Genomic DNA, 25,104 nt, shown 5'->3' on the forward strand with positions numbered 1-25,104 from the left:
AAGAATATTCTAATTAGCTTCGGTTTGATGTGGAGATGTGATTTGATGTGTCGTTTGTCCCCCAACTCCTCTCCAAAGTTGAGATATGTAATAAAATACTCAGGGGAGTTTCCTGAATTTTCATGCCCAAAGCTAAGCACTAGGCCCTAGGTAAATTAAGAGGCTGATCTGGGGCACTTTTGTCCACTTTCCCTGGTGCTAGAAACTCAAGTCAGGCATCCCTGGAATCGTCTCAGAGAGTAGATGATCAGTGGGGCCTTGTTTTTACTGAAACATGATGTTTCGATGTACATTTCAATTGAAAATGCTAACCGCTAGCCACAAAGCTAGCTTCGCAGCCACTGCTCCGTTTTCAGAGACTTTGCACACGTTTTTCACAAACATTTTACATTGTTTTTGTTACTTTCGTTGCAGTGTCCTAAATGTAATTTAGGTTATCTTCCTGTTTGAAGTTGTTGCTATGGAAACATATATCATATCTTCTACATATAATAACGGACAAAGTAAAGAATGAAGTGTAGGCTATGTTTAAATGTTCGGAATTTGACCGTGTATGATGGTCCTCTTGAGTTGCCGTACAGCCATTGCTCCGTTTTCATGTTTTTTTTACATGTTTTTCACAAACATTTTCACACGCTAGGAGTATAGACAAGTTTACGCGCCAAAACACGGGTAGCGCCATGACACTACACAAATGCACTTCATTTCCGCCGGAAGTCTTTTGCACAGCGTCTGTCGGTGTAAACCGATGTAAACAGTCAGACGGGCACTGGTGTAAACACAGCGATTTCGATGCTAACAGTGATGCTAGCTTGGGAACACGATTCTACTTCTTTTACTGGAGATGGCGTTACTCTCCCCCACCCGAATTCAGTGCAAAACTGGGAGGATAACATGACGACGTGGCCCAGCATAAAACCAAAATAAACTGCCTTATTTAGGTCATGCCCACAGGAGCCAACAGTTGTCTGTTGTTTACATAATGCACAATTTACATGATCTCTTTATGCTGTGCAATATATCATATGTGCCTGTACTGTTTGAGTGAAAATAAAGTTTGATGTAATTTAATTTCATTATTGCACTGTTATTGCATTATTGCATTTCATATGTTCCTTAGAGTGCTACAATTTCTTTTAACACAGTTCATCATTCATATTAAGCTCATACTGTACATAAATAACACTGAATTCATTAATTGTTGAGAGGAAACTAAAGAAATGGCTTCAACAAGAAAGATCACATGTTTAATCCTAACAGGTATTACAAATTAAAATATAAAAGCAGCCCACACAATTACATCACTATGAAAATATTCATATATAATATTAAAAAATACAATGCATGCAGTATTTGTTGTGTTTATCTGTATTTAATGAACAACATGGCTGGGTGCTGGTTTGTGGTCGTAGCACTCTCTATCTAACCACTCGTTCAGGTGCTTTCTCGAGTGATTGCAACCAACTACCGCACACGTAGTTCCCGAACCACTTTTCTTCATGTTGTAATTGTTATATCCTCTTTGTCTCTGCGATATCAGTGCTTTGTCGGCACAACGGAGCTAGCTAGCAAAACAAACCCAGTCCGCCAAAACGGAAGTGCATTGCATCGAAGGGAGGAGTTCAGGATGTAGAGCGGAAACGGCTCAATAACTTGTGTATAGGAATACTTCAATTCGGTTCGTCCTGATCTGTAGATGTGATTTGCCCCCGAGCACCCCTGGGTAAATTACCGTACAGCCAATCACAATGTGTACAATGCGTGACGTCATTGGTAAGAGACGGCCCCCGAACACATATGGTATCCCGAACACATATGGTACCCAGCTAGCGGGGAACGTTCTCACAACTTTGGCTAACGTTACCTATTGGTTCTAACAAGGTTTTAAAGAAACGTTTTAATCTGATGTTCAAAGAACCTTTTTAGGATGTTTATTTGTTCAAATAATGTTCCTATAAGGTTTAAGGTTAACTAAGACATAACGTTTTAACTGCAACATTCAGAGGATGTTTTGAGGATGTTATTAAGGCCTGAGATGACAGAACGTTTTTTTCAATTCAAAACCTTTATTTATTCAGGTGAAAACCCATTGAGATCATTGACCTCTTTTTCAATGGTGACCTGCTGCAAGTAGGTTCCAACAGGAATACAAACATGACAGAAAAACAAAACGCTTTAAAAAATAAAACGTTCCTTTAATGTGATATGTTAACAAAGGTGGAATGTTCTGCCTGTAACATTCTAAAGATGTGTTTTGGAAGTTGTTTGGTATCACATTAAAGATGTTCTTTATAAAACGTTCCCTCAATGTTACATGATAACAAATGAAGAACATTTTCAAAGCAACATTCTGAAATTGTTTTCATGATGTTATTGAGGCCTGAGATGAGAGAAAGGGTTGTATAAAATGTTCCCTCAATGTTACATGATAACAAATGAAGAACATTCTCCAAGAAACATTCTGAAAATGTTTTCAGGATGTTATTGAGGCCTGAGATGACAGAAAGTGTTTTATAAAATGTTCCCTTTGTGATATGTTAACAAAGGTGGAACGTTTTGCTTGCAACATTTTAAGGACGTGTTTTGGACGTTGTTGGGTAACACATTAAAGATGTTCTTTATAAAAGGTTCCCTCAATGTTACATGATAACAATTGAAGAACATTCTCCAAGAAACATTGTGTTATTCTTTTTTATAAAACGTTGCTGTTATGGCAAATATTAACACGGTCATGGTCAACGTCAGATTTATTTCTAGAGCGCTTTAAAAAACAAACTTGTTGCATTTGTTTGAAAAGGATGTTTTAAAAAAATCTGATGTCACCATATTTTCCTTTTGAAAAAGACAAACAAGCACGTAATTTATGATAAGCTTTAAGCAGATATTGCATGTTTGCGTTGGCATGTGTGAGTTCCCAGCTAGAAATATTTGTTACCATTCGTTGTTCTCGGAATGTTTTCAGCAGGACGTTTTATTTTGGTTCCCAGAATTTTCTTCTGAAAGGTAGGATAACGTTCTTTAAAAACATTCTGGAAATGTTTGGTGATAACCTTCTTAAGAGGTTTTTGATAACCTTCTTAAGATGTTTTTGATAACATTATTAGAACATTATGCCCTACAGTTTTTAAAACGTTTTCAGCAGGGCGTTTTATTTTGGTTCCCAGAATGTTCTTCTGAAAGGTCGGATAACGTTCTTTAAAAACATTCTTGAAATGCTTGGTAATAACCTTCTTGAAATGTTTTTGATGACCTTCTTAAGATGTTTTTGATAACCTTCTTAAGATGTGGTTGATAACATTGTTAGAAAATTATGCCCTACTATTCTTAAACGTTTTCAGCGGGAAGTTTTATTTTGGTTCCCAGAATGTTCTTCTGAAAGGTAGGATAACGTTCTCTAAAAACATTCTTATCATTTTTGGTGATAACTTTCTAAAGATGTATGAGCGCATACATCTTAATAATAAGTGCCATTCAAATTCTCTACATGATAGCAAAGGAGGTTTCAAACTTCCTTTATAACCTCCTTTAGCTTAGGAACCACTGAACCTCCCTTGCCGAACGGAGAGGAGAAAATGCCGCCCCACAATGCCTTGCAGCCGCAGCATTTGCCATCACACAACAGTCGGCCGTTCACCGAAACAACCGATTATGACGGAGAAATTATATCATGAAACTTACGGTGCTTATTAAGCATTTTAAAACGTATGTGGTAAGTTGCCAAAGTGCTTTGTTTTGAACGTTCATCAGTATTATAATCAAAAAGAGAAATATGAAAGTTAGTTTTTACTGAAATGATTAAATAAAGTCAACATTTCACAGAGCTGTGTGGGGTTTGTTCAACTTTTAAAATATGTTTGAATGGTGATATACACAGTGATAGATGTTAAGGACTAACGTTTATAATAAATACATCCCAGCTAGCGGGGAACGCTCTCACAACTTTGGCTAACGTTACCTATTGGTTCTAACAAGGTTTTAAAGAAACCTTTTAATCTGATGTTCAAATAACCTTTTTGGGATGGTTTATTTGTTCAAATAATGTTCCTATAAGGTTTAAGGTTAACTAAGACATAACGTTTTAACTGCAACATTCAGAGGATGTTTTGAGGATGTTATTGAGGCCTTTCATGTTAACAAAGGTTGAACGTTTTGCCTGCTACATTCTAAGGACGTGTTTTGGACGTTGCTGGGTAACACATTAAAGATGTTCTATATAAAACGTTCCCTCAATGTTACATGATAACAAATAAAGAACATTCTGAAAATGTTTTCAGGATGTTATTATTGAGGCCTGAGATGACAGAAAGTGTTTTATAAAATGTTCCTTTAATGTGATAAGTCAACAAAGGTGGAATGTTTTGCCTCCAACATTCTAAGGATGTGTTTTGGACGTTGTTGGGGTAACACATTAAATATGTTCTTCTTTGTACCAAAGAAGAACATTTTGGAAGCAACATTTGGATAATGTTTTCACAAGGTTATTCTTTTTTTATAAAATGTTCCTGTGATGCGAAATATTAACAGGGTCATGGTCAACGTCAGATTTATTTGTAGTGCGCTTTTAAAAACAAAGTTTTTGCATTTGTTTGAAAAGGATGTTTAAAAGAAATCTGATGTCACCACATTTTCCTTTTTAGAAAAAAACAAGCACGTAATTCATGATATTGCATGTTTGCGTAGGCATGTCTCAGTTCCCAGCTAATCATTGTTGGTTCTAAAAACATTCTGAGAATGTTACCATTCATTGTTCTAGGAATGGTTTCATCGAGAAGTTTTATTTTGGTTCCTAGAATGTACTTCTGAAAGGTAGGATAACGTTCTCTAAAAACATTCTTAAAATGTTTGGTGATAACATTGTTCGAACATTATACCCCAAGTGTTTTTGTTGTTTATGCACATACGTATCTCTATTGTCATATGGATCGAATAACACTTAGAAAACCAAAGACAGTGATATAGAAGAACGGACCGACTATCACTGCCCGTCCCTGAAACCCCTGTTAGTGTTTCTTTCTACTGTGTGTCTCTCTCTCTGCCTGCTGGTATGCTCTACAGGGCTAGGAGCAATCTCCAATCAACCACACCTGCAACCTGCTCGTCAGCCACACTATGAAAGCCTGCAGCCTGCACTCATTCCCTGCCGGATTGTTGCCGTGAACGGTTTGTTTCGTGCCGCTCTAGCTTTTTACCGGCATATTCTTTGACAACTTTGCCTGCTTTTGCCTCACACTGATTTTTGTGTCTCTCCCAGGAGGAATCCAAGGCCTTCCACACTCCCAAGAACAGCCAGGCCTCTCTACCCACCCTGGAACAACTGTTTCCCACTGCCGCCATAACCAACCTCCACTCCCAGCTCCCCTTTTCTAATAAACAAATGTTACTTTCACCAGCTGATTCTGTGTCATCCTTTTACATGTGTTAATTGTCAAATTCCAATAGTTAAGTAAACTATCATAATCATCCTAAGGACCACAGTGGTCAGTCCACTTACCCAGGAATTTTGAGTTGAACAATTACAGGAATATTATGTCTTTATGTTCAAATAATGTAAACATATTTTAGTAAATGGTTACCATACAACATTTGCATAATTTCTTTAACATAAACCATGTTATCCTTCTCTAAAATAATAACATTCTGGCAACATAAAAAATCTAACTTGCAGCTGAAAATGTTTTAAGAACAGTAGGGCATAATGTTCTAACAATGTTATCACCAAACATTTTAAGAATGTTTTTAGAGAGCGTTATCCTACCTTTCAGAAGAACATTCTGGGAACCAAACAAAAACTTCCCGCTGAAAACGTTTTAAGAATAGGAGGGCATAATGTTCTAACAATGTTTTCAAAAACATTTTAAGAAGGTTATCACCAAACATTTTAAGAAAGTTTTTAGAGAACGTTATCCTACCTATCAGAAGAACGTTCTGGGAACCAAACAAAAACTTCCCGCTGAAAACATTCTTAGAACAATGACTGTAACATTCCCAGAATGTTTTTAGAACCAAACATTTCTAGCTGGGTACTCACACCGGGCAGAGTTTTTCGCCAGTCAACGTGTGTTAAAGTTTAAATCTTCCGGACAAAATTATAAAAGTGCCGGTCATAGGTCTTTTTTGTTATTTATTGAGCTTTAAAACAAATGAATAACTAATCTATATAATATAATAATAAAATACATGGAGCCTCTCTTTTTCCTCCCTCTCTTCGGACAGCGTCAGTGTCTGTCTCATGCAGCAGCTGATCCAGTCATGAGTGACCAGGCCGACAGTAAAAATAAACATATTTATAACTAGTTTAGGTAGTTTGAGAGGTAATTAAAATAGCTAAGGGTGATGATCTGACTTGAAGTGTGTGTTTTGCTCCGTTCACCGCTGCATCATACCGGGAGGAGCTGCAGGTGAGCAGAGCTGCGTGTCTCCGTCCTGTCAGATTAGACTTCACTCGCGTTTATGTCCATATCGAGAGAAAGATAAATAATCTGAGTTCAGTGTGGAGTTTACTTTGACGTGGGGGTGAGCAGCAGAGGTGGGGAGAGGCGGGGCTATTGCCTCATCATTATCAGAAAATGATCGTATAGGGCGTTCACACGGAGCCGTATGACCCCCCCAGAGCGTTGCGTATGCCGTTCTATCCACCTTGGGACCCGTTATCGTTTCCGCAGTTGTTTGCTGTCATATTCGGTCGTCCTCGTGTGGCCGAACGGTCTATATGACACTAAACAGTAACGCAAACGACTGTTTTCGTCCTCGTGTGGCCGGGGCCTTAGTCACATACAATGTGTTAGAGCGCTATCAAATAGAAGCATAGTGTTACATAGTGAAGTCATTATTTATGGAAGTCAACAAAGGAGTCCAATGGAGGCGTTTCAGGGCCTCTTTAATGGACATATTGAATATATTGGTATCCTCAAGAAATGTGAGATTCATGATGAATTTAAAAATGATGTGTATCATGTCTGGGTTTATTAAGTTATGACAGAAGCAGTGCAATTATGTTTCATGTCGTGAGAACCTGGGCCTTTTTGACTCCTGATACCTACCTTGAGATTTAGACCTTTTGCCAAGTGAGTTTTTGTGTTGCTGTACAACTTAGCTTTGGCTATTTAACTGCTTTCTATTTTTTGAAAGTACGATTTAAGTTTTGTTATTAAAGAACATTTTATTTTTGGACAACTGTATTCGAGTCGTGCTTTTGGGTCCTACGTCCTGTGTCTCGGTCCATAACAGTACGAACTGACCAAAATATGGACCCAGCGGATTCCGAGACAGTGAAGATAGCTCTGCGAGCTCAAGGATCGAGACTACACCAGCATGAGGAGCAGCTGGGCGCCATCAACCTGGGGGTGAGGGACCTGACCGGCCGTCAGGAAAATGTTCAAGCCTCCGTCAATACTCAGGTGAATCACCTTGCCGAACAGCTGCACCGTGTCCTCGCTCACCTGGAAGCTGGTTCATCCCCTCAGTCTCCAGCTGTTGCTTCCACACCAACTGCTCCAGCTGACCATGTGCCACTCCATGCTCCACCGCCTCGTCTGGCATCTCCAGAGCGATTCTCCGGAGATTCCGGTGACTGTCGCCCTTTCATTGTTCATTGTGATCTCCATTATAAATATAACCCGGCTGCATTCCCCACAGATCACTCTAAAGTGGCCTTCATGGTGAGCCACTTAACGGGGAGAGCAGCAGCCTGGGCTACGTCCGAATGGGCGAGAGATTCACCTGCCTGTAATTCTCTGGATGTATTTACAGACACTCTCACCAAGGTGTTTAATCGCACGGCTCCTGGAAGGGAGGCAGCCAGAGCACTGATGCAGATTAAGCAAAGCCAGCGCAGAGTATCGGACTATGCCATTGAGTTCAAGACCCTTGCAGCAGATAGTGGCTGGAATTCGTCAGCACTGCTCGACGACTTTTTGTCTGGTCTTTCGGATTCCATTAAAGACCAGTTAATACCTTTGGACCTCCCAGAAGACTTGGATTCTGTCATTGCACTGGCAGTTCGAATAGACAATAGACTGACCGAAAGACAAAAAGAAAGGTTCAAGAATGTGGCACGTCTGCCTCGACACCAAGGGGACACACCAAGCCATTGTCCCGCCTGGAGACCTCCTGCCGATACTCCTCCTGGGAGAAGAGTGCTCCCTAGTTTCTCAGAGGAGCCCATGCAGTTGGGTCGGGCAAAGTTGACTCCGGAGGAACGTCTTCGGCGCATTCAGAAGATAGAGACGTCACAACAGGACCTCAATACTAACACAGGGTGAAAAGGACTGACATCCAGGAAAGCACTCAACAAGTCAGTGCTTTACTGACTTTTATGGACCTCTCCCACTAAATCCCCTGGTTTGTTTCCACTCATTATTTATTTCATTTACTGTGCACAACACATAGATGCTGGTTAGACAGACTGAGGCACAGAGGCATAGACAGGAGGGTTTATTTATTCTGCTCCTTTAAGGTTATGAGTGGGTGTGTGAATGTGGAAAGGTAATTGATTTTCTGCATGGACTGCTGTTAATGCCATGGATGGAGTCAAAGGGAAACTATGTGTTTTGGTTCTGACACACACACTCAAACGGAGAGCGCTTTTACAGGGTTAGCCAGGATGGAAAAAAAGGCATAGGAAATGAAAAGCCAGACAACTTTCAGGGTGTGTTTCTACATCTGTCGTTTTCAGCTTGAAAGTGGGTTTCATTTATTCATCTGCACAAAGACTGACCTTTTCAAAAATGCTGAATGAACTAAGAAGATGCAGCCAGGTGAAAAGTATACACTTCTTCTGAGACGATGAGTCCATCACAAGGTTAAGGGGTCTCAAGCATGCCAACATTTTACAGAAAAAAGCAAGAATTTGACTCAAAAATTTCCTCTCTTCTCCATTGAGTGGTGCAGTGAAAACATACACTGAACAAAAATATAAATGCAACACTTTTGTTTTTGCTCCCATTTTTCATGAGATGAACTCAAAGATCTAAAACATTTTCTATATACACAAAATAACCATTTCTCTCAAATATTGTTAATAAATCTGAAAAAATCTTTGATAGTGAGCACTTTTCCTTTGCAGAGATAATCCATCCCACCTCACAGGTGTGGCATATTAAGATGCTGATTAGACAGCATGATTATTGCACAGGTGTGCCTTAGGCTGGCCACAATAAAAGGCCACTCTGAAACGTGCAGTTTTGTTATATTGGGGGGGTCTGGGGGGTCCGAAAACCCTAGGGTTAAACCCTAACCCTAACCCTAACATGTCACCCATTGAGCATGTTTGGGATGCTCTGGATCGGCGTATATGACAGCGTGTTCCAGTTCCTGCCAATATCCAGCAACTTCGCACAGCCATTGAAGAGGAGTGGACCAACATTCCACAGGCCACAATCAACAACCTGATCAACTCTATGCGAAGGAGATGGGTGACATGTTAGGGTTAGGGTTTAACCCTAGGGTTTTCGGAGCCCCCCCAGACCCCCCCAATATAACAAAACTGCACGTTTCAGAGTGGCCTTTTATTGTGAGCAGTTTAAGGCACACCTGTGCAATAATCATGCTGTCTAATCAGCATCTTGATATGCCACACCTGTGAGGTGGGATGGATTATCTCGGCAAACGAGAAGTGCTCACTATCACAGATTTTTTCCGATTTGTGAACAATATTTCAGAGAAATGGTTATTTTGTGTATATAGAAAATGTTTTAGATCTTTGAGTTCATCTAATGAAAAATGGGAGCAAAAACAAAAGTGTTGCATTTATATTTTTGTTCAGTGTATGTATGTAGGCCGATCCAGAAGTCAGCATAGCAAGGGCTCCCTGGATTAAAAGCAATGGGATTTTTGGAATATTGGAGAAAATATGATTTGTGGCAAACACAAGTTAATAATAATTAAACTTAAACTAGTCAAAAGTAAAAAGCTAAAATCAAGCTATAAACCAATGGCTACGCATCACCAGAGCTAAGCTAAAGGCGACTAATGTTCAGTGTGATGACTTTTAGTAGTTTATCCAGTCACATTTATGACTCTGTTTTAATACATACACTTACGATTTTGAGATTCATGAGGTGGATATTTAATGACATATTTTATAAAAATATCATAGAAATACCGTGTTAACCACAAATCGCATTTAAGGCGTCTAAACACGTTGTAAATACCCTTGATTTCAAGAAAAGGAACTGAAAGGGGTACAATGCTAACTCAATTCCTGGTTTCAGGACTCATTCCCACACCAATCTTTTGCTAAGGCTTGCAAGTACCAATAATTATACTTTAAGTAAGACTAGAGGCGTTTTTATTGAACCCTGCAGGAGCTGCTAGCATGTTTTCTGTTTATCTGCTTGGGCCTGGTAAAAATGAACACAACTCGATGCTATAGGAAATAGAAACTTACATTTGAAGTCAATAATTACTTTTATATTAATAACTCACCCTGTGTTACCTGGAATTGTTGAATAAATCTCAATGGTGAATGTACAATAGAAAAATTTAGAGAATCCTCATCAAAAAGGTGACAAAAGCAAAACTACATGGGTAGCTAGCAGGGGAGGTAACCATAGAAACAAAACGTAACTAGCTGTTCTCACCACAGGGCACAAGGTGGGCCTCACAGTGAGCAGAGAAAAACGCTGATCATGTGAATGTAGCTTTAGATGACTTTAGAATCTGGGTTTTTAAGTGAACAGTAACTCATTTTGAGTGAGTCACCAGTAAGGGCTCAAGCCATGGGATGTTTCAGTTATTTGGTCCTGGCTGGACATTAATTAAAAGGCCGATTCAAACAGAAACAGCAGATAGAAACAGATTTACCTAATTATTTCCCCAGAGAAAAACGTATTTCCAGAAATACGTCAAGAGTGTTAAATTAAAACAAGAGTATAACGTCTGCATGAATAAGAATTACTGGCAAGTGTTATTTGGTATTCTTGAAAAACAGGGATGACAATATGTGTATGTGTTGTGAGTCACTGAGAAAGACAAGTAGACGAAGAGCAGAAGTGAAGAGACTGAGATGAAAGAGGGCAGAGAGATACTGAAGGAGAGAGTTATGACTGCTGTGAGAATTACTGAGGCTGCCAACAAGTGCAACTGGCATTCCTCACTTCAGCACTCCTTCAATATTTGGCACAAAAAAAAAGAAGGGGAAAGTGTTAAAAGGCAACTACACTGTTATGTCTCCTCAATCAGAAATATAACATATTTCAAGAAAATATGAAGTAAAGTGTTCAGTCAGAACTAGCAACATGGAGGTTTTAAGGCTAGAATAAACAACCCCAAGATGATTAAATAGTCATAGCTCTATCCATTTAAAGTGACTGTATAGTATAAACAGTTGAATAAATACTCTCACCAAGTCACAACAAAGGCAGTAGAAATTAAAACAAGAAAAAAATAAACCTGTATGTCAACCTTTGGTAATATTTATTTTTGTTTCTTCGCCGAAATCTAATTAAATGACCATAATGACAGTCGGCAGACACAATTTAAGGTAAATGAATGGATTACATGAATCTACAATATGTACATTGTAATGTGACATTAACTAATAAATGTTGCATTGTTTCAATCACTGTTCTTTGAATGTTATTAGAGAAATAATAGAGGCTTTTCCTAACAAACTCTATCATGATAATCACCTCTTTATTGGTTACTCTCTTTTACAACACAAGTACCAAAGCTAGCGAGGGTACCAGCAACTATTCTGCTAAAGCCTTATGCTGTCTCCATCAGGATTACTGCTATTCTGCTAAACTAAGCTAGTGACCTTTAACCAGGGGTTATTTGGTGGCTGTTGCTTATTCGTCTCATTTATGTGGTATAAAAAGCTCAATTATAAACTTCAATTTAGAAAAATAATAATCATCAAAATGTTATTTAACTAAGGAAAACACCTTGTTGGAAAAGTGTGTAGCTTCAACTTTAACCAAAGCTCGGTCTTGCTAGCTCACTAGCTTAAATTGCTAATGTGCAAAGTTTTAAACGCTGTTCATCTAAATTATTCATTGCTAGGTTTGTGGTTTTATGGGGTTTTCCAGTGTAATGCTGGTGTGATTTGTAAGTTATTTTCCTGTTCTAAAGTCTAAAGTCTTTCAAAGAACACATTTGGATTGCAGGAGTTTATATGTTTATCTTTGTAAGAGATTAGATGCAGTCATTACCTTAAAGAAGCTACCGCTCCTGTCTGTGAGGCCGCTGGGGGGGTTCCCAGGCGGCGAGCTGGAGGCCATGTTTACTTCCTGTCCACAGGACTGGGTCCCTCTCAGCGTCTGCAGCTCTGTGGGTCAAAAATACACTTCAGTCCAGACACTTGGTGCGGTGCAACCAGAGGAAATTCCAGCTTTAACCACAGTCAGTCTGCTGGAAAACTTTCAATGTGACTCTCTCCCTTCTCTCTATCTTCTAGCTTTGAACACATTCACATCTCCTTTCATTTTCCAGCCTCTTCTGTCTTTGTTCCTTCTTTCCCATTCTTCAAGATAATTGCTTAGTCCTTTTTTATCTCATTGCAATCCTCAGTTTATGTTTGGCCTGAAATCTGTCCTCTTTCCTCCTCCTCTCACAATTCATTTTTCCTTTATTTTTTTCCCCATGTCTGTACATACTGAATTCCTTTTCCATCTTGTCTTCAGTTCAAGGACGGGAACCTTCTCTCCCATTTCAACAGAAGGTTGCTTCGGTTTATCTCTCTTTTTAATATGCAATCTCTGTCAATGTGTCCCTCCCCATCCTTCTTTCTGTCTCGCTGTCTCCCCCTTGTCTCCAGCCAGACTAGGACTATTAGAGAGCTCCTCCCCTCCTGGCAGGGGTTCACTCAGTCCTCAAAAACAGATGAGATGCTCCATTTGTCCATCAATCCCCCACATGCACTTTTATCTCACACAGGAAGGATCACCCCCCACCATCGCTGGCTCAGGGGGAGGAGAGGAACAAACAGGAAGAAAAAGAACTGAGGGAGAGATTGAGAAGGGTTAGGCTGAGATTTCTTACTTTCAGACAATCAAAGTTGGAACTATTTTTAGGTGCAGGGAGTTTTGTTCGGCAGCATTTAGCAAAATGGAAACATCAGTAAAAAACAAACTGGCCACTGTGGCCGGGGTTTAACGAGGCAGGGAAAAAAGAATTGGGCCACATCTGCCACATTTGCAGTGGTACTTTTTTATTGAATTCAAGTTGGACGATTGATAAAACAAGTGTGAAGGATGACAGAATAATCAATAAAGGAAATACTTGTCAGTTACAGCCCAACAAACTGCAATAACGGCACAGAGACGGTAACATTTCTGAGTGTCTCAGAGTGAAACTGATGGCATCATGGTTTCATTTCCACAAACAGCTGGCACTGAGACGGTGGGGGAAACAAAATATTTAAAGAAGGGTCAGAGATTGTGAGATACACATTTAAAAGATACAAAACGTTCCCACTGAGAACATTTTAGTTTGTGTTGACTTCATGTTCTGCTGTTTTCATTCCGACCTAATGCTAGTGGCGTGCCAATGAAAGCTCTGATAGTAGGGTGAATAATCATGAACAGAAAGCATGCTGGGTATTGTAGGACACAAGAGGAACTCTCACCAGGTTAGATTTAGCTCTTCTTGGTAAAATGGGATGTCCCCCTACCTGCCGCAAAAACACTGCAATCACAATCATTTGTTGCCAAGTCAGTGCATACAAATCCTTGTGTGTGTGTTTCTGTGTATGTGAGCCTCAGCTGCAAGTAAACAAAGTCCAATCTGAGCATGCACCCCCCCTCATAGAAACACAAAGAAGCCCCCTGGCTGTGCAGCACAGCAACATCACAAGAAGACTTCACATGCACTGATATATGGTATAATCTAGCAAGATTTATAGACACAGTTAAATATCAAGACGTGCAAACACATAACAACTAATCATACAGTTTGAGAAAAATACACACTTAATTGTGTTGTACATAATAACAGAACAGAAAGACAGCCGGACTTCATAAGGCTTTGGTATTTGTGATGCTGAGACCCTCATCTTATCCCAGTGGGGGTCATATTATGAGAAGTCTTTATCAGTGCTAATAAATAGCTTCAGTGTTTGATGCTTGTGAATACAGATGTTTGTTGTTTTCATTATAAATTGTTCCTACTTAACTATGATTAATGATCAATGTCTTATTTTTGGCTTACAACTAACCTCAGTCCATTTGACTATTTATCTAACTATGTATCTGTTGTAACTAGTCTTTGAAAATGATTAATAGGCAGACTGCACACACAAGAACATTTGACTGGTTTCTATGTGCCGTGATGTAACATGCTGTATTAGCAAACATTAGAATAAAACAGGACCCCATCTTATCATATTAGTCAGAGTGGTGCAGGAATCAGTATTAAACCAGGAAATGATTTACCCTTCTAGCACTTCCGGGATCCCTCGTCTTGAAGTCAATTTGGTTTTTTGGGTTACATTTTTGGTTATATTCCTGAAATAAGGTGTGTGGTTAACAGAAGTTTAGTGTTTCAGTTTTTTGAGTTTGAAGTCTGAAGGTTTTATTTGTTTTAAAAACAGTAGTGGCTAACAAGTGGCTAAATGAGACTTTTACATGACATTACACTGAACATTAGCCGCCTTTAGCTTAGTGGTGCTGACAGAGGCCCTGATGTGGTTTGTTTTGAACTTAACATTAGATTTTTACTTCCGATCATTTGCTTTTACGCTTCGACTATTACAAAAGTGGTGTTAACTTGTAGAAATTATCCAGCTGAATTAAACGTGTAAGTATCATAAACGTGTGTTAGCAAACAAAAAAAGCATAGATTTTTGTCAAGGAAGCCCAATAGTGATGCTAACTTTTAGGTCCGCCTACAAAAACACTTAATCACTGCCCCACTCTACTGCATGTCTGTCAGTCCTGGGAGTGATCCCTCTTCAGTACCTGAGGTTTCCTCCACTTTTCTCCTTTGTTAATCCACTGAGGATCAAAGGAAAGAGGGTGTCACATGCTGTACAGATTGTAAAAACCCCTGAGGCATACTGTATATGTAATCTGTGATAGTGGGAAAATAAATGAAACTTAACTTGTTGCTATTCCCTCACAGTTTCTCTGTACTTGTTAGACTAACACAAGGTTTGTGTGTCAGTAGTGAGATCTACTGAAGGCTAACAAACAGGGCTCCATGCTGCTTAAGGAGGGAGCTGCACACAGCTGCACTAACCACTGCAGAGGAGAAGAACGTCCACAAGTGGGTCCTGTTCTGGCCCTGAGGCAAGCCAGATGATCCTGTGTGTGTGTGTGTGTGTGTGTGTGTGTGTGTGTGTGTGTGTGTGTGTGTGTGTGTGTGTGTGTGTGTGTGTGTGTGTGTGTGTGTGTGTGTGTGTGTGTGTGTGTGTGTGTCAGGAGGACAGAGGGAGGTATAGGTTGACCTATTATTTTTACATACCGGACACGGCAACACATTTTTCTTTCAAAACCGCTCCAAAAATCTTTGCTGTGTGTGTTTGTGAGCCACAGAGCTGGATTTGGTTTTGTGTAAGTGCAGCTGAACCCACTGGCCCATGTTGTGTTGGTTATAGAAGGAATGTGTTCACTCAAGGATCTTTTTATTCAAGGATGGAAGGTTATGATTACTTTCATTTTTTTTCCGTGGAATGTTTTTGAACCTCCTGTCAGTCAAACACCAGCCTGACCAACATCCTGACCTCTAATCACAGCTTTACAAGTCTGCAGCAAACGCTCCAAATCACCGTCAAACTTAATACGGCACTGGAATAAATCACGGTGAGAAACAGGCACCAGCACCGCCCAAACTCTCCATTAAAGATCACCCCAGAAAAGTCGGCACTGGGCTACACCCCTCTAAATTATTACCAGGAACACATGCTAAGACAAAGGGTCCAGGAGTGAAGTGTCTCAAAATAACTGCTGAGATTTCAGGGGAATACAGGGAGGAATAAAGATGAGCAGATGGAGAAGATTCTTTCAAATGAACGGAAATAGTGTAATCACCTATTGCGCTTGTTATCGTTGAGTCACGGATGAGAAGGGTAAACACACACCGGAAAGTAGATTCAAATTACTTTGCCTCAGTCATGCTGTAAACAAGACTAAGCAACCAATCAGGCGACATGCCCTGCCCCCGGACCCCCAGAGGCCTCACTATGTGGCAATTAAAGTGTGGTATTTTGATTAAAGAACAACATCAACTAAAATGATAGTCTTTAAGGGGCTGCCTGCCCAAATATGGGCCTTTCATTTAAATGCAATCAGGCGAGATAAAAAGTTAGCGTAATGCTAAAAGTGTAGTAGTTAATGTCTTCACTTGTTAGCAACTGCCACTTTTATGAAACTTTGGACTTTCCCAAGTGGGGTTTTTCCTCATGTATTTTGTGTCATAGAACAAAACTTAAAACTCTTTTCAGCATGAGTAAACCACAGACCGTACTTAAGTCTTTGGACCACAAACACATTCAAGAAACCTTTTACGTATTGCCCAGATGCAAAATATCTCTACAGCTCTTTATGTAACATAAACAATTGTTAAGTAGACAGATAAATACCTTGTTACTAGGCAGACATGATAGAAACAATCCTGGAGTCACGAATTAACATCAATAAATAAACTCAAAGAAAATAAGATGGTTCTTAAAGCTTAGGATCTTTTTTTTTTATTCATGTTAAGGTGCTCTCTTCAGTATCTAAAGAAGGCAGTACAGGAAATGCTAACAGCTAATGCAGCATACCCCAAAATGCCAAAGTGTAAACAGACATTGCTAAAATTAGAATTACTGCTTTGAGGTTGTCCACCTCCACCATCCAGTCAAGTTGCAGATTAAATCAGGGTCGGCAATTGGTTTGCCGATTTTGTCTTTTTGGGTGATTTTCTATTTGAGTTGACCAGAGTTTCCATTAGCCGGTAATTAACGGACTATGACCGGTAAAATATGCTGAAGACCAGCAAATCTAAATCTCTCCGGTCAAAATGTCGGGTCAAAATAATTGCCACTTAGCGCAATACCGCGCATTAGTTGCGCCACTTATGTGACAGACAAGAATAATATGTGACAGACAAGAAGAGTATGTGACAGACAAAAAGAGTATGTGATAGACAAGAATAGTATGTGACAGACAAGAAGAGTATGTGACAGGCAAGAAGAGTATGTGACAGACAAGAAGAGTAAGTGACAGACAAAAGAGTATGTGACAGACAAGAATAGTATGTGACAGACAAGAAGAGTAAGTGACAGACAAAAGAGTAAGTGACAGACAAGAAGAGTATGTGACAGACAAGAATAGTCAATTATAATGTCTAACCATAGACTGTGTCTAACACGTAATGTGGAGAAAGAGATGTCCTGTATGGGTTGATTGTGCGTTGATCTGTTGGTAATGCCTCGGGGTTCCGGTGGGCATGTAAACAAATGCATAATGCTGCGCTATACTTTGCGGCCTCACCCGGTTGCATAGCGATGCTTATTGTTTAGGTGTCTTTTAATAAGCAAGTAATCATATCATTAGCTAGAACTAGCTATAGATCTGATCGATATGGACATACACGCGAGTAAAGTCTAATCTGACGGGAGAGAGAGATCAGCTGCTGCTGACGAGTCGACACACAGCTCTGCATGATCACTTGCAGCTGTGAGCGAAGCAAAACACACACTTCAGGTTAGAATATCACACGTAGCTATTTTAATTACCTCTCAAACTGCCGTAACTAGTTATAGATAGGTTTAGTTCTACTGTCGGGTCACTCATTACTGGATCCGCGAGATGCATGATACTGACGGGCTGTCAGGAGAGAGAGAGAGCACTCCGTTTATTATTCCTGTGTTATTATAAATTACTGTACATGTTTTAATAGTTAATCTACTATAATTAGTTTGTTTAATATCGAATCATATCAATTTGTTTTAAAGCTCAATAAACAACAAAGAAGACCTTTGACCGGCACTTTTCTAATTTTGTCCGGAAGATTTAAACTTTAACGAACATGTTGTCCAGCGAAAAAATATTTTAACGGGAACTCTGGAGCTGACAACTAGACTATTGCCCCTTTCACACCGACGCGGTTCCCGTTCTAGCTCCGTGCTTGTGCTCTTCTTGTTCGAACCAGGTTTTTCTTTTCACCCCCCGTTTTGTTCACACCGCCCAGAGCCCGACTGGTGCTGCCGCTGCTGCGTCATGACATCACAGTTTACATCGCTGATTTTCTCCCCAACGGCGCTCACAACAACAACAACAATGGGGGACTGCGTCGGGTCGATGATCGTGTTGCTTTTAATCATACGAAGCCAGATTAAATTAAATAACGACTTATCCAACCTTATACTTTTCTCCAGAGTGCCGTGGTTCATTGTTTATTTATGTGTTTCAGCGGCATTTATCGACCACTGCAGTGCTGCTCGTCCACTGGAGTTTATTCTCCCGTTATGATTCTACTTGTGATAGTCGGACATGACAACCTGTCCAGCCCAGTATTGATTCATTCCGATAGCTGCTATAATACAAAAAACAAAGTCTGCCTGCTCTCCACAGTGATCAATAACAGTGAACGGATGGTCAAAGTAAGGTACAAATAAACAGAATCACACGAAGCCTGGTTAGTGTTGCCTGACTTTATAAAGTATGTTTTTTTTATAAGTGTGGTTGCGTTCTTGTCACGATCACAGGTACAGATCAGAACCCAATAGCACGACTCAGATACAACCAGTGTATAGCAATGTTCAGTTTATTCAGGTCAGGGACAGGCAGGGTCAAAACCAGGAAATCCGTCAGACAGGCAACCAAAACCAGACAGGGAGCAGGCAGGAACTCGAGATCCGTAAACAGGCAGGCATGGATCTAAAACCGGGCAGGACAAAAATCTAGGCCAGAGAGTAACACACACTGGAGAGCTTGGCGGAAACGACAAGACAATCTGGCAAAGGACAAGTGATAGTGAGGTGGTATAAATACTGTGGAGTGATGAGGGAATGAGTAACAGGTGAGGGGAAGGGCTGGGGAGACCAGGTGAGGGAAGTGAGCTGATTACAAGGGCCTGGAGGAAGGCGGGATGACAGGAGAGTTTAGATGACCCACCAAACAAACGAGAGATGGGTCAAAGATACTGCGAGCGGACACCCATGAACGCTCTTCAGGAACATAACCCTCCGAGTGTACCAGGTACTGCAACCCTCTACCATGTCGCCGGGACTTGATGAGGCGACGGACAGTGTAAACAGTCTCCCTGTCGATAGTCCGGGGTGGTGGTGGGGGTCTAGAGGGGGGCTGAAGAGGGCTCACATTAACTGGTTTGATCTTGAACACATGGAAGGTAGGATGAATCCTCATAGAAGGGGGCAGACGCAGGCGGACAGCTGCAGGATTGATGACCCGAGATATGGGAAATGGGCCTACAAAACGGGGAGACAACTTATTTGACTCAACTCTGAGAGGGAGATTGCGTGTGGAGAGCCAGACACATTGCCCTGGGGAGTACTGTGGAGCTGGCTTGCGACGGCGATTGGCGGTCCGTTGATAACGGTCGGAAGAGCGCAAGAGCGCGGAGCGGGCCTTTAACCACATGCGTCGACATCGGCTTACAAACGCCTGTGCAGATGGGACGCTGGCCTCACGTTCCTGTGCAGGGAAAAGGGGTGGCTGGTATCCGCGGGAGCATTGGAATGGAGAAAGACCAGTCGCAGAACTAGGAAGGGTGTTGTGGGCATACTCAACCCATAGAAGCTGACTTCGACCAGGAGGAGGGAGTGGAGGAGGCTAGACAGCGTAAGGCAGTCTCCATCTCCTGGTTCATTCGCTCTGCTTGACCATTGGACTGGGGATGAAATCCGGACCAGAGACTGACACTGGCTCCCAGCATCCTGCAAAACTCGGACCAAAAACGAGAAGTAAATTGTGGTCCCCGATCAGACACAACGTCACTGGGGAGACCATGCAGCCTGAACACATGTTGTAGCATGATTTCAGCCGTTTCCTTGGCAGTAGGTAATTTGGTTAATGGAATAAGCAGGGCAGACTTGGAAAACCGGTCTATGACTGTGAGTATGACTGTGTTACCGTCTGAGGGTGGTAGTCCAGTGACAAAATCCAAGGAGATGTGGGACCAGGGACGATGAGGGATAGGCAAGGGATGAAGAAGACCGGAGGGAGCTTGGCGTGAGGTCTTATTTTGGGAGTCGACTAGGTAAGCAGCAATGAATTCCTTGGTATCCTTCTCTGTGGAAGACCACCAAAATCGCTGTCGAATCAGGGCTAGGGACCGTCTCACTCCTGAGTGACAAGCCAGGCGAGAGTTATTACCCCACTGGAGAACCTGGGTACGGAGAGTGGCAGGAACAAACAGACGGTTAACAGGACAGGCACTTGGGGCTGGGTGTTCAGCATGAGAGCGCTTGACCTTATCCTCCACCTCCCAGGTCACCAGACCAATGACAAATGTAGAAGCGATGATATTCTCAGTATCAGATGGAGAGCTCTCTGGCTGGAACTGGCGAGATAGGGCGTCAGGTTTGATGTTCTTAGAACCAGGTCTGTATGAAAGAGAAAATTCAAAGCGCGTGAAAAACAGAGCCCACCTGGCTTGCCGAGAGTTCAGCCGCTTAGCTGAACGGATGTACTCCAATTTTTTGTGGTTAGTCCAGACCACAAAAGGCTGCTCTGCTCCCTCCAACCAGTGTCTCCATTCTTCCAGGGCAAGTTTCACTGCCAACAGTTCTCGATTTCCAATGTAATAATTTCTTTCTGCTGGGAACAGCTTCCGAAAGAAGAAGGCACACGGGTGCATCTTCTGATCCTCGGCCGACCGTTGAGAAAAAACTGCTCGAACTCCAGTGTCCGACGCATCTACCTCTACAGTAAACTGCCGAGTATAATCTGGAAAAATCTAAATAGGAGCAGAGGTGAAGCGTGATTTTAACTCACCAAAAGCCCCTTCGGCCACAGAGGACCACCGGAAGGGAATGTTCTGAGAGGTGAGAGCTGTGAGAGGGGCTGCCACCAAACTGTAGTTTTGAATGAACCTCCGGTAGAAGTTGGCAAAACCCAGAATGCGTTGGAGCTCCTTGCGTGTTGAAGGGCGCGGCCAGTCAGTCACCGCCTTGGTCTTGTCAGGATCCATCTTGATGTTTCCGGTGGAGACCACAAATCCCAGGAAAGGGACTTCTGTGGTGTGGAACACACACTTCTCGGCCTTGACAAAGAGGTGGTTCTCCAAGAGCCTCTGGAGGACTAGGCGAACATGGACCACATGCTCCTGTTTTGACTTGGAAAAAATCAAAATGTCATCCAGGTGTACAAAAACAGAGACATTGAGTAGATCCTGCAGAACATCATTCACCAACCCCTGGAAGACTGCAGGTGCATTGGTGAGTCCAAAAGGCATGACTAAATACTCATAATGTCCACTAGGAGTGTTAAATCCCGTCTTCCACTCGTCCCCCTCCCTGATTCTCACCAAATGGTACGCGTTACGTAGGTCCGGCTTGGTACAAATAGTAGCGCCTTGTAACAGTTCAAATGCAGAGGAAACAAGTGGAAGGGGGTACCTGTTCTTGACAGTGATGTTATTGAGTCCTTTGCAGTCAATGCATGGGCGCAGAGTCTTATCCTTCTTACCCACTAAGAAAAAACCTGCACCAGCAGGAGATGATGAAGGCCGGATAAGCCCTGCCTCCAAAGAGTCATTGATATACTTCTCCATTGACTTAGTTTCAGGAGCCGATAAAGAAAAAAGTCGACCTCTAGGAGGAGAAGTACCAGGTAACAGGTCAGGACAGTCATTAGCACGATGAGGCGGGAGTGAGGTGGCCCGAACCTTGTTAAAGGCCTCTTTAAGGTCCCAGTAATCCTTGGGAACACCGGAGATGTCTTGACACTCAGAGAGAATCGGCTGACTGGAATCAATTGAGGAACTAGATCTTAAGCAGACAGCATGACAATGAGCACTCCACTCTCTAATAGTCCCTGAAGCCCAATCTATATGAGGATTATGCCTCCTTAACCAAGGAAACCCCAAAATGACAGGCTGATGTGGTGCATGGATAAGGTGAAAAGAGAGTGTTTCGCTTCGATTGCCTGACATGCTCATTTGAACTGGAGTTGAACGGTGTGTCACTCTACAGAGAAGACGACCATCTAGAGCTGTAGCATTGATGGGCTTTTCCAAAACCTCCCGACCAAGTCCCATCTGAAAGGCCAGTGTTATGTCCAAAAGACTGGCATCAGCACCAGAGTCAATAAGAACTGCCACAGTGTGCATTTTCCCCGAGCAGCTCAGCTGAGCATGGATTAGGGGTCGAGAGGGCATTTCTAAATTCATAATTCGGCTCACCAGCGCCCTCTGGATGACTGGTGAGCCCTGCCTTTTACAGGACAAGAGGAGGCATAATGACCCTCCTGGCCGCAGTAAAAACAGCAGTTGTCCCGCAGGCGGCGCTGTCGTTCTGCCTCGGAGAGCTGGGTCCGCCCCAGCTGCATTGGTTCAGAAGAGTTAGAAAATCCTCCTCTCACCTGTTCAGTAGCATGCACTGACCGGAGAGGCAGAGCCTGAGGGGCGACGGAGAAAACCCTCTCTCTCCTCCGCTCCCGCAAACGGCAGTCAATGCGGATGGAGAGAACCACCAGCTCATCTAAATTATTAGGAAGGTCCCGAGCTGCCAGTTCGTCTTTAAGGCGATCCAAAAGACCGTTGTAGAAGGCATCGAGAAGTGAAGAAGCATTCCAGTTACTCTCGGCGGCTATGGTACGAAACTCGATGGAGTAATCGGACACAGATCTCCCTCCCCGAGCGACCTCTCTTCCGGGTGTAGCGTGATCAAAGACTTTACGCAGTTCATCGGAGAATAAGCTTACAGACGAGCAGGCAGAGGATTGTCTCTCCCATTCGGCGGTACCCCAGTCTTTAGCTTTGCCCGTAGGAAGAGAGACAATACAGGACTGTCTCAGAAAATTAGAATATTGTGATAAAGTTCTTTATTTTCTGTAATGCAATTAAAAAAACAAAAATGTCATACATTCTGGATTCATTACAAATCAACTGAAATATTGCAAGCCTTTTATTATTTTAATATTGCTGATTATGGCATACAGCTTAAGAAAACTCAAAAATCCTATCTCAAAAAATTAGAATAGTTCCTCAGACCAAGTAAAAAAAAAAGATTTATAACAGCAAAACACAATCAAACATTTGAAAATGTCCATTAATGCACTCAGTACTTGGTTGGGAATCCTTTTGCACGGATTACTGCATCAATGTGGCGTGGCATGGAGGCAATCAGCCTGTGGCATTGCTGAGGTGTTATGGATGCCCAGGATGCTTCAATAGCGGCCTTTAGCTCATTAGCATTGTTGGGTCTGGTGTCTTTCAGCTTCTTCTTCACAATACCCCACATATTCTCTATGGGGTTCAGGTCAGGGGAATTTGCAGGCCAATCGAGGACAGTAATGCCATGGTCAGTACACCAGTTACTGGTGGTTTTGGCACTGTGGGCAGGTGCCAGATCATGCTGGAAAATGAATTCCTCATCTCCATAGAGCTTTTCAGCAGACGGAAGCATGTAGTGCTCTAAAATCTCTTGGTACACAGCTGCATTTACTCTGGGCTTGATGAAACACAGTGGACCAACACCAGCAGCTGACATGGCTCCCCAAACCATCGCTGACTGTGGGAACTTCACACTGGATTTCAAGCAACTTGGATTTTGCTCCTCTCCAGCCTTTCTCCAGACTCTGGCGCCTTGACTTCCAAATGAAATACAAAACTTGCTTTCGTCTGAAAAGAGGACTTTGGACCACTGTGCAACTGTCCAGTGCTTCTTTTCCTTAGCCCAAGTCAGACGCCTCTTCCGTTGTCTTGAGTTCAGAAGTGGCTTGACCATGGGAATACGGCTATTGTAGCCCATTTCCCGGACACGTCTGTTAACAGTGACTTTTGATACCTGGACTCCAGCTTCAGTCCACTGTCTTTGAAGCTCCCCCAAATTCTGGAAGCGACTCTTCTTCACAATGCTGTTAAGGCTGCGGTCATCTCTCTTGGTTGTGCAGCGTTTCCTGCCACATTTCCCCCTTCCAACAGCCTTTTTGTGGATGTGCTTTGAAACTGCACTCTGTGAACAGCTTGCTCTTTGAGAAATTTCTTTTTGTGTCTTACCCTCCTGATGGAGGGTGTCAATGACGGTCCTCTGGACAGCAGTCAGATCAGCAGTCTTCCCCATACTTGTGATTTAGTTTACTGAACCAAGCTGAGTGTTTTTCAAGGCTCAGGAAACCCTTGCAGGTGTTTCGAGTTAATTAGACGATTCAAGTGATTCGTTGAACACCCTACTAGTATACTTTTTCATGATATTCTAATATTTAGAGATAGGATATTTGAGTTTTCTTAAGCTGTATGCCATAATCAGCAATATTAAAATAATAAAAGGCTTGCAATATTTCAGTTGATTTGTAATGAATCCAGAATGTATGACATTTTTGTTTTTTTAATTGCATTACAGAAAATAAAGAACTTTATCACAATATTCTAATTTTCTGAGACAGTCCTGTATACGCCACCCGGGATCTTTCTGTTGGGAAGGCGGAAGGCTGAAGCTCGAAGGCGAGGGAACATTGGACCAGGAATGGTCTGCACGAACCTGGGGCTCCAGAGTAGCGTTCCGGAGGAGGCAGGCGCGCATCCGATGCCGGAGGATTCTGGATTCGAACAGCGGAAGCTGGAGTTAGTTCCGGACTTTGGACTGTAGCAGGAAGGTTCTGAAGATGATCACGGAGATTCACAAAGGTCCGTTCGTGACGAGCGGCCATCTCCTGCATAGCTTCAGCCATGAATGTAAGCTGCTTCTCGTGGCGTTGTAACATGATATCTTGCGTCTGCGGTTCTGGCGCTGAATCGGCTGGGTTCATGTTGGCCAGATTGTACTGTCACGATCACAGGTACAGATCAGAACCCAATAGCACGACTCAGATACAACCAGTGTATAGCAGTGTTCAGTTTATTCAGGTCAGGGACAAGCCCCCAGGAAGTGCGCCGGAGTCTGATGAGAATATCCGTGCTGGCCAAACGGCGGTACTACACTTCCGTTTGGTTGCTGGTCCCGGAAAAACTTTTTCCCATTGACTTACATTGGGAAAGAGTGGTCTGTAACTCGTT

The 25,104-nt window shown here is 42.1% G+C and overlaps 2 protein-coding genes across 4 annotated transcripts in view; one reads left to right on the forward strand and one right to left on the reverse strand.

Annotated features, from left to right (window-relative positions):
* Nucleotides 1-25,104, forward strand: part of LOC307022024 (uncharacterized protein) — a 260,282-nt gene that overhangs the window by 55,349 nt on the left and 179,829 nt on the right. The window lies entirely within an intron of this gene.
* Nucleotides 1-25,104, reverse strand: part of LOC307023922 (ras and Rab interactor 2-like) — a 91,720-nt gene that overhangs the window by 53,265 nt on the left and 13,351 nt on the right. For 2 of the 3 annotated variants that reach the window (XM_079657608.1, XM_079657610.1), the window contains exons 1-2: nt 12,597-12,627; nt 12,153-12,268 (exon numbers count right to left, since the gene is read on the reverse strand). In XM_079657608.1, coding sequence (XP_079513734.1) covers nt 12,153-12,268; nt 12,597-12,612 — 132 coding nt within the window. In that variant the 5' untranslated portion in view covers nt 12,613-12,627. Of the gene's footprint in view, nt 1-12,152; nt 12,269-12,596; nt 12,628-25,104 lie in introns of those variants that run through there. The other variant, XM_079657609.1, reaches the window with a different exon arrangement.

Source organism: Notothenia rossii (assembly GCF_949606895.1).
Source record: "Notothenia rossii genome assembly, chromosome: 1".
Taxonomy (NCBI): Eukaryota; Metazoa; Chordata; class Actinopteri; order Perciformes; family Nototheniidae; genus Notothenia; species Notothenia rossii.